Genomic DNA, 14,387 nt, shown 5'->3' with positions numbered 1-14,387 from the left:
AAGGAAAGCCCCCCCCCCATGACTGACCTCTCACCTGCCTTTGAAAGGTCGCCCAAGCAAATGCCTGGTTAAATAGGTTGCGCTCTGCGTCTTCTAAACTTGCCGGCTTTTTCCCTCTCGCTTCATTAGAACGTGTCAGTTTGAGAAAATTCTGCCTTTGTCTCTGAGGGTAAAAATGGTCGGCTTCGAAGCGCACTAAGCATATTCTGGCAGGCATAGCACAGGACAGCTATACAAAGAATAGCTTTCTTTTTTCTGCATCTGTGAGGAGACCACGTTGGAAAGCGTTAGGCCTAAAAGGAAAGAATGACGTAGAGGGGTAAGTGACAAAAGTACTTCAGGCGACAGTCGTTCTCTTGATAAAACTACAAATCCCAGCATGCTATTAGGTGCTTCTGTAACCTACGGGAGCTGGTTATGCGCGATTAACCTTTCGAGTCGAGAGCACCTTTTAGCTCCCTCGTGCGATTGAGGACTTTTGTGAAAGTAAGCGTCTAGCAGCAGCATCAGAGGACCATCTCGACGTTATATTTCAGTTTAGTTCCTTTATTACCACTAGGTGGTGCGTTTTGAACTTATTACGTTAGCCACTCTTGATAGAAAAGCAAAATTTGAATATAGATCAATGCCAAGATTAACTGCAAAAAAAAAAAAAAAATTGAGTTGGAAGAGGACACCGAAGCCACTGAATTCAACTATCTGGGGTTGTCACATAGAAGAGGGAGTCAAGCTATTCTCCAAAGCACCTGAAGGCAAGACAGGAAGCAACGGATGGAAACTAATCAAAGAGAGAAGCAACCTAGAACTAAGGAGAAACTTCCTTACAGTACAATTAATCAGTGGAGCAAACTGCCTCCAGAAGCGGTGAATGCTCCAACACTGGAAGTTTTTAAGAAGAGACTGGACAGTCATTTGTCTGAAATGGTATAGGCAGGGTTGGACTAGATGACCTCCAAAGTCCCTTCCAACTTTTATTATGATACAATGATGATACAACAGTAGTGGGCCTTATTCAGGATGACAAGGTGGAAGCTTACCGCAAGGAGGTTGAGGGGTTGGTGAACTGGTGTAAGGAAAACAGCCTAGTTTTAAATACCGGAAAAACTAAAGAGATCATTGTTGATTTCAGAAAAGGCAGGCACAGCCGCACTTCTCTGTGCATTAATGATTCACCCGTGGAGATGGTTACCAGCATCAAATTCTTGGGTGTGCAGCTAACAAGTAGGCTGACTTGGTCGCTCAACAGCGAGAAACTGGTGAAGCAGGCACAGCAGTGCCTGCATTTTCTGCGTCGCATGAGAAAAGCACATCTTCCTTCCCCTGTCCTGACCATTTTCTACAGGGGGACAATCGAGAGCATCCTGTCATACAGCATCATGGTCTGGTTTGGAGGCATCACTGCTTCAGACAGGAAGGCGGTGCAGAGAGTGGTGAGAATGGCCAAAAAGATCATTGGCAGTTCCCTCCCTCCCATCCAGGACATAGCACAGAAGCGTTGTTTGAGCAGGGTCCGCAAGATTATCTGGGACACTACACAACCTCTCCACAACCTGTTTTCCTTGTTTCCTTCTGAGAGGAGGCTTCGTGGTATCCGTAGCAGAATATCCAGATTCAGCCATAGTTTCATCCCATACACCATTAACCTTGTGAACTCTCAAATTTCTTCCTTCCGTTATATATTCAAGATGTACAGTATTTAATATTTATTTGCTACGTATATATAGGGATGTGGGTCTGTACATGTTCATAGTATGTTTAGGTGTGTGTCATGTATGTTTCACTTTGAGAGCGGGCAACTAAATTTCATTTTTGATGTGTGCCGTTGTGCCCACAGTAAAAAAAAATGACACTAGAGGTTATCTTATCTGCTCAGTGCAGGAATCCAAGATTATTTGGGGGAGATGATTGGCTAGCTTCTATTTAAACATCAAGTTAAAGAAAGCCCACCTGACAGTGAGTGGGTGGGTAAGGATAATATAGATATGGTAGTTTATGAGAGAGGTGCTGCTTCCCCTATGCTGCGTTCATGTGTCTGAGAGGGATGAGAGGGGAGGAAGGTGTAGGGAGGAAGTAGGATGGTAAGAGGAGAAGGGGAGGGGAGAGAATAGGAGGGGAGGAGAGAAAGAGGAGGGAAGTAGGGAAGGTTTAAAGAGGGTGGACGCAGCCTGGGGGGAATGGGCAGGCGATACCAATGGTCATGAATTTATTTTATTTTGTAAATTGTATTTTGTATGATGATTAAATGGAAAATAAAAACTTTTTATTAAAAAAAAGAAAGAAAGCCCACCTGTAACTTTCTATTCCAACTTGTCTTCTTATAATTTAAAATCATTATTCTGTGTTCTGGATGATAAAAAAATTCCTTTGTTGTAAAACAGACTGTTGTCTGTTTTAAGCTGGTCATTGATCAGAATGAAGATTGAGTGATATTTTCTTTTCAATACAGTATTATCACCTTATACAGCTTGTGAGTGATCCACTTTTTTTGGCTCACCTGTCTTGCTAGTCGCTTCCTGTTTTGCACAGACTTTTAGCCACCATATCAACACGGAGAGATGCTATTACAAAAGATATTTAGTAAGAATGGGTAGAAGGAATCCGTATACTCCAGGAAGGTAGCTTATCTTGACAAGCCTCAATGTATTGCCATGTTTTGTGCTCTCCCACTGATTAGCTGTAAATAAGTTTTTTGTTTTCAGGATTTCTCAACTGAAGGATCACCTTCAAAATATTTTAAGAGATGATAATGATGATAATGATAATAATAATAAAAAGTTGGAAAGGACCTTGGAGGTCATCGAGTCCAACCCCCTGCTCAGGAAGGAACTCTACACCATTTCAGACAAATGGCTGTCCAGTCTCTTCTTAAAAACCTCCAGTGTTGGAGCATTCACCGCTTCTGGAGGCAGGTTGTTCCATTGGTTAATTGTTCTAATTGTCAGGAAGTTTCTCCTTAATTCTAAGTTGCTTTTCTCCTTGATCAGTTTCCATCCGTTGCTTCTCGTCCTGCTTTCAGGCACCTTGGAGAATAGCTTGACTCCCTTTTCTTTGTTGCAGCCCAAGATATTGGAACACTCCTATCATGTCCCACCTCGTCCTTCTCTTAGTTAAACTAGACATACCCAATTCCAGCAACCATTCCTTATATGTTTTAGCCTCCAGTCCCCTAATCATCTTTGTTGCTCTTCTCTGTACTCTTTCTAGAGTCTTAGCATCTTTTTTACATTGCGATGACCTTGTGAAAGTGTCCAAATGGAGGTTGGGGATGATGATGGAAAAGGCCCTTCTGGTTCCCACTAGATATACCTCCTAAGGACCTGCAACATTCCTTGCCTCCCCGCTTTAAGTATCAGCAACGGCATCTTGATGTTTGATCCAACATTCAGGAACTATGTATCCACCCAGTCACTGGATACAAGATGGGTAACAAATAAATTTTATAAATACATAAATAAGTGGTTCATTTGATTGTGTGTTGTCGCCAGGTAGGGTTAGAGGGTTACTGTTTTATATTTTATATTGAGTTTTTTATTGTATGTTAAGTTGCATAGTCACTAAGACTGAGTGGTGGCAATATAAATCTAACAAAGAAACTTCTAATTTTAAACTAAATCCAAGAAAGGGAAAACTCTATCCTAAAAAAAAACAACCCTGCACCACTTCCAAGGCTTTACACAAGGTATAAATTTTGTCAGGCTTTGCTTTTCTTGACTGAAAAGTTTGAGTCTTTATTAATAAAGGTGAAGTGCTCCATGGATACATAAGAGGGAAGCTGGTTCCACAACAGAAGTACCTACAGTGCTTTCAATCCTCCACCACCCATCACACCCAAAGCAACTGTAGGCACATCTATGCAAGCAACCTAATTGATGTGCAACCTGAACAGGGCTCCAAATCACTAACATTTTTCACTTCAGGCATAACTGTTTCTACCTCAGGACACAGAATGACACCCTTGAGAATGACACCCATCCATTATTTCTGCTGGATTATCTTTATGAATCTCAAAGATGGAAACTGAGGGAAATACTTTCTATTTCATCTACCATTTTCACCTAGACAAATGAGAAATAAAGTATTTCATGTTTCCAATACATAAAATATTACTTAGGTAATTGTCTTATTAGCCTCCTTTCCACACTCCTTATAAATATCATTGTTTCAGAGTTGGGAAGCATACATATTTTATAAATGATATCTTGAGGAATTATTGAACTATCAAAGAGCTACTGACAATCATAAACAGAACAGTTGACACAACAGCCAGATACCAAAGTAATTTTATAATAATTTTAATGAATTTAAGACATAGCAAAAAAATATATTTCTATAATCATATTGAAGATTCTAGCAACAAGCAATAAAACATTTTCTGCAGTATCTATAGCTGTTTCTCTTAATAAAAGTATTCTCCCCTATAAGTGATGTCGGGGGGGGGGGATATCTGCATCAAATCAAGTTATAAAAGCAAAATAAATGAATACTAACCTTAATACCATTAAAATCCATCAGTTCAAGTAATCGGAAAATTAAAATGCCTCAGTAAAAATAGAAATGAAAGGAATTAAATATATCTTGAATCTTACATAAATTATGAGTTGCACACTGCATTATTTTTTCAAGATCTTTTCTGTATTTTATAGAAATAATTGAAGCACTTATTTAGCACTAAGATTTTTTTGAAAATGAATTGAGATGTTACATTGAGCAAATATTAATGGAATACTACAAATTATGTTTTTGTTTATTCTCCATCATTGTATATATCATGGTGGCCAGCAAGAGGGGCCTGGAATGGGGCCTGAACTTTTTATAGCTTGTGCGTGCACATACAAACACAGATATTAGCCTGATCATCCATCCATCCATCCACCCACCCACCCTCCCACATTTTATGTCAATGCCAGGCAAGATAAAGGTTTCTCATGCTAGTACAATCCTTTCAGTTCACTAGTCCTATAAAAGTTCCTGAAAAACTAATGTGTTGCTTTCATCTTAGCTATATCTTAACTAGAAGCAGAATGTTACCAAATATCACCTCACTGATCCAACAGTAAAAGAAAAGTAGATATGGTAGTATGAATGTTATTATTAACTAAAGTATTTATTCAATTGAGCTTAATAGAACTTACCTCCAATTAAGACTGAAGTCCCATCGTCTATCCCTATAAATGATTGTGTCTGAAGGTTCAGATCAGAATTAGCTGATCCACACAGAATTATTTTAAGATTATGAATCTGATAATTAAGTATTTTCAGTCTCAGGAGTTACTGCTAACTTACATAAAATTAGCAAGATCAATGTGTTTTATTGCAATGACTTTCTAATAAGTTTTTACATACACATACACAGTTATATTACTATTTATATATTATTATTTAGCTGAGTGAGATGGGCAGAATAAAAGTTTAAGTAATAATTAATAATAAATACTAAAATTGCTATATTTATGTCTGAGACTGAGGAAAATTTCAACCAAAACCAAAATTAATGTACCTTAATATTATGAAACATTATTGGAACCAATCAAAAAGGATTTCTTAATCAATCTAGTTCTGAATTAAAAAATATGAATCTAAATTACTGAAATTGATGGAAGTTTAAATGCATTTAAATACACATACTGTGATAAAAATGAACTGTCTGAGCATGACATTCCATAATTGCTTCAATCAAAGTAAAGATTTTTCCTAGTTCTAAAATTCTTTCAATATCTAATTGTGTATAAAATGTAGAAATATATTTAAATACAAATTAATGAAGAAAGCAAGTTCTCAGTATAGTTTCAGTACAAAAAAGACTTGTAGAAAAATTATATACTTATGCTCAGATTTATTCGTCAGAATCCAGATTTCTGTCAAAACTGTCTTGGAAACCTGAGCATCTTATATTTTGAACTCCTATTACTGTGAAAAATTAAAAATTAATGTTTGAAAAAAATGTATTTTTAGAAATTCATTACTTCAGTGGGTAGTATACAATTTTGGATGTGCATTTCTCCAGTTATTTTTTTTTCCAAGTGATTTGCTATGCACTTCTAAGAGAATTTCTCAAGGTTTCCAGCATAGATATCTATCCTGCTGAACAGCAATAACATTGTTAACATGGAGACTAATATGCATGTAGCTTGATATTTTTTTTCCAGCGTGTAACACAGCATGTAGAGATTTAGTACCAACTACCATAGTGTTGTAAAGTTCTCCCTCTATCTCAAAACATTATACAGGATAAACGATACCACTGTACAGAACTTATTTTCCATAACAGGATTTTCCATAACACTCTAATGCAGGAGGCTCAATGCAAGAAAACAGTAATGGTCCAGAAAGAATAAGTGAGCAAGAGCTTAATGTGACATGCCTCAAATAAAGCCTCATGCAATGTTCCAAAGGAATTGTAAGTATTGATATATCTGTTGCTTGAAACTGTGTGGCAATAGCAACACTGCCTATGTATAAATTGCCATTTACAGCAGATCTCCCTAATCATGTTTACACATTTTAAATGTATTTGCAAACTGGCCACTTAAAATAGGAACAAGGGAAATTAATTTGTCACATTATAATCCCTCCAGAATGTGGATGATGACCTCTTCCCCCTTCTCTTTCAGCTATTAAAATCTGAAAGTCGAGCCTTCCTGCAGTTTTTCACTTTGGAAAAGATATGCTAATCCAGATTCCATGTGAGAATAATAAAATGTGATCTTGGACTTTAAAGATACATCAGTTTCAAATGAACCACTAGCGCAGGGGTAGGCAACCTTGGCTCTTTTATGACTCGTGGACTTCAACTCCCAGAATTCCTGAGTCAGCCATGCTGACTCAGGAATTCTGGTAGTTGAAGTCCACGAGTCATAAAAGAACCAAGGTTGCCTACCACTGCAGTAGCGGAACTATTTTGAAAAAAAGGGCTAAAAAATTTTAAGCCGTAACATTCATTTCTGTAAGATATTTGAAGAGTTCCTGCAAATTTTCAACATTCAGAAGAAAAGGTTAAGAGCAAGAATTTATCTGTAAAATCACACTTCTTACCCCAATAGACAGCAATAATTTCTTTTGCATTGTTCTTGAAGTTTCTAAAATAATATATAGTTCAGAACAATTTTTAAAGATTATCGTTGGTTATACAATTTCACGCATTCTTAATCTGCATACAAAGGTAATCTCTTCCAATTATTAAATATAAGTTTATCCATTAAATGCAGAATCAAATCTAGCAATAGCACTTAGACTTATATACTGCTTCACAGTGCTTTACAGCCCTCTCTAAGTGGTTTAGAGTCAGCATGTTACCCCCAACAATCTGGGTCCCCATTTTATCCACCTGAGAAGGATGGAAGGCTGAGTCAACCTGGAGCCAGTGAGAATAAAACTGTCAAACTGCAGGCAGCTGGCAGAAGTAGCCTGCAATACTGCATTCTGACCATTGCGCCATCACGGCTCTATCTAAGATCTATCTAAATCTAAGTCATGTTTTCAATACTAATTGACTTAGGTTACTTGTAAACATTTAAACTACAATTCTGTTGACATCACAATCAACAATATAGTTTGTGTAAATAACAATGTTGATTGTGATGTCAACAGACTTGTAGTTCAAATGTTTACAAGTAACCTAAGTCAATGGCTCTGACTAGACTTGATACTTTTGATTACTGGATACTTCCCAAGGATCTAGGATATTGTTCAATAGAAGTTACTGTTCCAAGTAATGCTACTTTTTTTGTGTAATTGATGAGCTGATTCTGTCCCTTCATATTATATTTGATCACTTTCTCACATCTTTTGTTATAACACCAAGCACACCAACCACTATTGCCTCTGCCACCACTACTCTTTTTTCCACATTTGCTTGTCCACTTGAAGGTGTTTTATATTTATGAGTTTTTCTAGTTTTTTTCTCACTGACCATCTGCAGCTACTGCTTATTATCCATACTTGTTTCTTTGTAACTGTACTCATCCCTGGCTTATTATGGACTAAATGATGATGATTTTCCTCTTGAAGCTTACATTATGTTATATATTCTACTTCATATATAACATAATGAGTAGGAATTCTATTCAGAATCTTAAGACCTTAGTCCAGATTATTGATTTGTAAGATGTGTAAGGCCCCTCAACTCATAAATAGTAAAAGCATAGAGTAAAAATCACCCATGAAACAAAACATAGACAATATATAAATACAAACATAAAATGGCTATACAACAAAACAATCATAGGGGGACTCCCATTCAACTGTCCTTGAATGCATGGTGGGAGAGCAAAATCTTAAAATGATTTTCATAAAGGTTAATGAGTGGGGCCTGATGTATATCGAGGAAGAGATTGCTATAATAATCTGATCCAGAATAAGAGAAATTACAAGACCCTCTGTTGTATAATGAATATAGTCCTGGAGTGGGGAGACCCTGTAAAGCTCAATGTCTGGACTTGGGCCAGTTGCCATCTCTTAATCTTAATATGCTTCAGAGCCTTATTGTAAAAGTTATAAAAAGTTATTGAAGGCAGAATAAAAGTTTGTACATTTAGTACCTTGGTAGGATAGTGCTAGGAAACGCAATAATTAATTTTACTAGAATAACATTGTATATTAAACTTGCTTCCTTAATCAACCCCTTAAATCATCAGAAGTATACAACAAAACAGTGAAGGATGAACAGATTTATCTCCATTTACTTACTGGCATTCCACGCTTAACAAGTTGACCTAGTATGTGGGGTGCAAGCCACAGCATCTCATGATGTTGTAATTTTGTTTTGCTATCATTATTATATTATTATAATTTGTAAGTTATTTTGAATTTTCTGGATTGAGCAGGATATAAATATTTATTAATGAATATATTTTATACAGACATAAGTAAGACAACTGTACAATTAAACCATGTAATTCCTAGTTACCTTTGATGCAAACAGACAAATTACAATTTAGTTATATTTCTAAGTTATATTTCTTAGTTATAAACTAATATTTAATTTATGCTATCCTACATCTGATAATTTCTATCATTGGTTACCATGTGCTATTTTGATCACCTCAGGTTGCTAGCTGGGAACCTAAATTCTGATTGGTGTTGAAATTAGGTGACTATGAATTCTAATACTGAGTTATGCATAAAGCCAGCTAGGAGACTTTGGGCCAGTCATTCTCTCTTAGCCCTAGGAATAGGTCCATGGCAAATGATTTTTCAAAAACATTGCTATGAAAACTGCAGACTTATCCATGTACATGCCACGAGTCAAAGCACAAAAAGAAAGTGGTTAGTAAAGCACTGTAGTAGGTTTAGAAACATTTCATAATTTAGGGGATCGTACATTCACAAGAAATGATTTCTAATATTGCCATTTATTTCTACTGAAGTATATTTTTTCTTGTTTTTGCAAAGTATTTCACATCTCCTATCCACACTGATCTTGTATGATGGAACCAATATATTTAAAATTCAAAACAAATTTACTTTTAAAATGGAAAGTGTACAATTCTTTGCAATGTTTAAGCAGTTTCTTCTCTTAAGAAGCTGATCAGATGAATTTGAAAGATGAAAAACTTAAGGAAGATTTTCATCAGCTTTATCTCAACCACAGAATCCAAACACTACTTATAGAAGTAGACAGAAAAAAGACACAGAAAAAATATTTATCATGTCGCAGATCATCATGGGTTTATTTTAGATTTACAGATAAAATCTTTTAGATAAATCCATGCAAGCATTACTGCGTTTCTTGACAAGTTGTATAACTGAAAACCTTCACAAAACAGTATTTTTGTAGCTCAGGGATTCATTCAGGCATGTAATGACTGGTTATATGATGGGAATCCAATCCAGAGAGCAAAGTTCAGATCTTCCATTTCTTCTGAGTTAGGCAGCTGCTAAACAATTTAACACAAACAGTTACTGTACCACAACGTAGTAAAATAAAATGTGATTTTTAAATCATGCAAGTGACCTCAATATGCAGAGTCCAATTGATGGGCCATAGCCTTACCAAAGATTTTCTTTCTCCAAAAGTGAGTCGATAGATATTTCTCCTTTGCTCAGTGAGATGGCATCCACACAGGATTTTATACAATATGGCATCAGTCTTGATTACAGGTGTAGTTCAACAAGATAATAACAAGTAAAAAATTGCAGAACAATCTTCTGCATGATGAAAAATGCAGAACACTTTTCATGCATTTTACATTTTGTGCAATGAAACATGCAAATTGTTTCAAAGAAACTTTCTGCTTAAATGGTTCAGCAAGAGCCTTCTTTTTTTCTCAAGTCCTGAACACATGTCCTTGCACTTGTCAGTGTTGCACTTGGAATGTTATTTACAAAAGCTGTATAAATCAGAAACCATAAAAAGTCAAAGAAAAATGTAAAAAGTACAGTCACAGTTTAACAGAAATAATAATTAAAAAAAAAACCCAAACCATAGCTGAAACACATACTACGGATGAGAAATCCATTTTTAATGGCTGGAAGTCCAAGACTGAAAAACAAATATTTTACACAATCAGATATATACAATACAGCTTACATTTTAGGCAGAATTTTAGGTTTTTTTGAGAAAGACTATTGCAAGCTATATTTTCAACTTATTAAGCTATAATATAATATTTACAAAATGTCAACAATTGCTACTTAGAGATTTGTAACAATTAGAGATTTGTAACAATTTTGTCTGTACTTACCAGTTGCTCTGCAGATATGTCAGTTACTTCTGAAGCCAACTTATTTTTAACTTCACATTTATCATCATTCTTTTCTTCCTCTGTCTTTTTTAGTTTATCTATGGATGTCTGCATTTGATTCTTGAAACTATACAACTCACTGTCACCTGAACCCCCCACTTCTACAGATTCCTTTAGCTTTGGAAGGATGCATTCCATGCATGTCACAGCTTGGTTTTGTACATTTTCCCCACTATAGCTCCACAACAGTTTATCAGGCGTGTCTGCTTTGCTACTATAGGGGGGTTGGGGCATGGAAACAGAAGACATATCCTGCAATTGAACAAGGGGCATGCTTACTTCTGCCACGTCATTCTTTGATGCAGAAGACACCACATATGGAATAATTGCATCTGAAACCATGGAGCAAAATTTCTCCTCTTGATCATCAGGGGTAAATGCAACAAAATTAATTATTTCAGATTCAATCACTGGTGGGTCAGTGTCCAATTCACTCATTTTGCTAGACTCTAAACAAATAGGTGCAACCATTTCTAACTTTGGACTGTCTGCATTGTCCTCGTTTAAAATTTCAGTTGGCAGAATATCTACCACTTCATGTTCCACTGAAATATTTCCCAGAGTGAAATCAATGGTTTCTAATTCCAAATTTGGTTTCAGTCTGGGAGAATCTATAGTCTTTGTTTCATCAGATTTTGGAGAGACTCCTTCATTTTCTAAATCCAGAGAAAAAGTAGTAGACTGTTCAAAACTAAGTTCTGGATATGTATTGTTTAAGTCAAAATTATCAGCTGCTGAGGTATTCAATACTTCAGTATTCAGATCTGTGAAGGAAAGAGTCACCTCTCCAAGATGCCCAATACTGATTTCTGTTGGAAGAGGATCTAGTATTTCTTGGCCCATTTCTGGCTGTATAGTTGAAAAATTAGCACTTTCTGTTTCTACAGTTCTTCTCTCTTCATTGCCACTTAATTCCAAATCAGAGACAGAAGATTTTTGTGTATCATGTTTTATAAACATAAATTCCACATAACTGGGTTTAATTTCATTTGTAGAAGAAATACTATCCAATGCTTCTGTTTTTCCCACTTGGAGTTCCTTGGTTTCACAGCTTAATGGGAACTGATTGATTTGTTCATGTTTCTCTATTGTGGTGCTTATTGTTGTTACATTAACAAAGTTCTCATCTGTAATCTCTTCAGATTTTAGAATATTAACTACACTGAAATCCTCACCACCCTTTAACTGAGAACCATTCAAATCCTCTTGTTCACTGTTTGTAAGGAAAGAGTTTAATTCATCTTTGTTTAGCTCTGAATCTGAAGGCTGAGGACTTTTACCACTATTGCATTCCTTAGTGTCTAGTTTTAGATCAGTTGATTCTTCTTTAGAATAACTGACATTTTGCGCAGAATCAGAGAGAGTTTCTAGAAGATTGTTAGAGATTTCTGAGAATTGTGTGACGGATCGATCATCAGAAATGTCATGTTCTGTTGTCTCAAGGCTAACAGATGGCTCATTAAAGCCTTCCAAAGGAAGAGGGCTCATTTTTTCTATCTGCACAGCTAACTCAGTTTTCTCAGGTTCGGATAATTTCTTGTTAAATTCAGATGGAACAGGAATTCCCATTTCTTCCTCATTATGGAATGGATAAGAGGTACTACTTGCTAAATCATCTGCTTCTGACAATGTAGACTGTATATCTGAAAAGGAGACTTTATCTAAGTCCCTCTCGACACTGGCTTTGATTTCAATAATTTCTTCATCGGTTGTCACCATTTTCTCATCTTTTACTTCCTCTGTTTCTAGGTTCCTAGCTGAGGAAGTGTATACACTGCAAAGGGATTCCTCTGAAAAAGGGTTACAACTTGACTGGGAATTTACCTGTAGGTTTGCATTTTTCTCCTTCTCAGTAGGATTCCATTTTCCTTTATCTGAAACTGCAGAATTCACTAGCTTGCTCTCAGCTGGATTCATCCCACTACTATTGTAAAAAATGTCATACAGATCTTTAGCATTACCGGCAGCCAGAGAAGAGTTCTTTTTCTTTAATGTTTTAACATGCTCTCCAAAAACAGATGGAGGTGGCAAGGGGCGAGGACACATGGGCATCTCCAATATGTTCTTATCATCCTCAGATACACCGGGTGCCATATCATCTGCCAGAATAACCAGTTGTTTTGGTGGCAGAGGGGGTGGAGGGGCAAATACTATGGGTGGTGGCTGTGGTACAGATAGTGACAGTGGTGGTCCTGGAGGTAGCGGCAGTAGAGGAGGGCGCCTATGGGGCCTCTCAAAAGTCAGAGACTGTTCATTTGCGTTTGTCATTTGTGAGACATCTTGTTTTTTCACCATTGCTGCAAGCTCCCGTGCCTTGGCCTGAGCTTTTGCCACTACCTCTGCGTGCTCCTGGGCCTTCGTTACATTTGCTTGTTCCATGGCCTTTGTCTCACTTTCATGATCCCCTTCCTCTGCTTCTTCAGGTACCTTTATATCCTCCTGTGGTCCCTTTAAAACTACTACTTCTCCCCCAAATGCTTTTGATATAATATCTGGTGGCAAAACAATGTCTGGATTTCCCTCTTTGACCACCGGCAAAGGTTTGGCAGTGGTACCAGAAGATTTTATAGACAAAAAAGTATTTAGGGGTGCTGGCTTGCTTACTGTTGTAACTGCAGTCTTCCTTAGAACCATCACTGGGATTGGTAAATTGGGGCGGATTTTGGCTTGCGATGAAGTTGAAACAACTGGTGTCCAGGGGCTTGTATGTGGAATAACCGTTTTTCCAGATAACTTAATTGCAATAGGCTTTGAATTTTGTTTTCCGCTTTGGGACTTACTTTCTTTATCTTTACTTTCCTCAGGGCTCTCTTCTTTAGAAACAGCTACATCTTTCCCCTGATTTTTTTCATCTCTCTCACTCTTTCTCCAACTGAATTTTCCAAAAGTTGTTAGTTTTGACTCCTTTTCAGATTCCTCTTTTCTGTCTTCCTTCTTTTCTATTTCTTTGTCATCTTTTTTCAATTTAAGTTTAATCCCACATTTTTCACCATTAGGGATTTCTTTCTTTTTACTAATTTCATATTCATTATTCCCATCTCCTAGTTCTTTAATATTCTTTGTTTCTTCTTTCTTCGCTATTTTTGTTGTCTTCTCATCTTTTTCCTCTTTTTGTTTTTCACACAGTTTCCGTCTCAGCCTGCGTTCAGTTTCCTGAATCACAGATAATCCTGCCTGATGATCCAGATTTCGCCTTTCTTCATAGAGAGGATTCTCATCCACATGTTTCTATGGGGTGGAAGGAAACATTTCAGCACTGTTACTTAATGCATCAATTCGCCATTGGAATAAGTCTGGATTCTTAATTTATTCTATTTCTTATTCTACTATCTGATGAATTAATTGTATTTACTGGAAAAGAGGCTGGGGGGGGGATAACAAATGTATACCTTTTAAGAAGCACAAGACAAGCATTACAAAACTTTTGAATTTCTACTAAGTTAAGAATATTGAGATGATATCTGATTTTTCAGCACAGTCTGCACTTGCAGGCAACAACTCCCTAAGCCCTAAGGTCAGATAATATCATATCCCAGCTATACCTATAGATGCCAAAGATGGCTTTGTCCTGCCTTTGCCATTAGCAGAAGTCAAGATGAACAAAATGGGTTTTAAAGGGCATGGCACTAATTATGATATGCTCCA

The 14,387-nt window shown here is 36.7% G+C and overlaps 1 protein-coding gene and 1 long non-coding RNA gene across 4 annotated transcripts in view; one reads left to right on the top strand and one right to left on the bottom strand.

Moving 5' to 3' along the window:
• Window positions 1-34: 34 nt before the first annotated feature.
• LOC120307732 lies at window positions 35-10,414 on the top strand. Its single transcript, XR_005556629.1, has 3 exons — window positions 35-319; window positions 3,205-3,423; window positions 6,294-10,414. It is a non-coding gene; the product is annotated as an uncharacterized LOC120307732 (long non-coding RNA).
• The window catches only part of LOC120307726 (zinc finger protein 318-like), a 30,383-nt gene continuing 25,640 nt past the window's right edge, over window positions 9,645-14,387 (bottom strand). Inside the window, exons 10-11 of one of the 3 annotated variants that reach the window (XR_005556626.1) lie at window positions 9,992-13,970; window positions 9,645-9,875 (exon numbers count right to left, since the gene is read on the bottom strand). Coding sequence is in view for 2 of the 3 variants with exons in the window: in XM_039342795.1 (XP_039198729.1) it covers window positions 9,789-9,875; window positions 10,683-13,970 (3,375 nt within the window). In the remaining variant the exon portion in view is untranslated. Of the gene's footprint in view, window positions 13,971-14,387 lie in introns of all 3 variants that reach the window. The other 2 variants (XM_039342796.1, XM_039342795.1) reach the window with 2 other exon arrangements.

The sequence above is a fragment of the Crotalus tigris genome, unplaced genomic scaffold (assembly GCF_016545835.1).
Source record: "Crotalus tigris isolate CLP2741 ecotype Arizona unplaced genomic scaffold, ASM1654583v1 scf7180000017812.1200847, whole genome shotgun sequence".
Lineage (NCBI taxonomy): Eukaryota > Metazoa > Chordata > Lepidosauria > Squamata > Viperidae > Crotalus > Crotalus tigris.
This window is presented reverse-complemented; position numbering and strand designations above follow the sequence as displayed.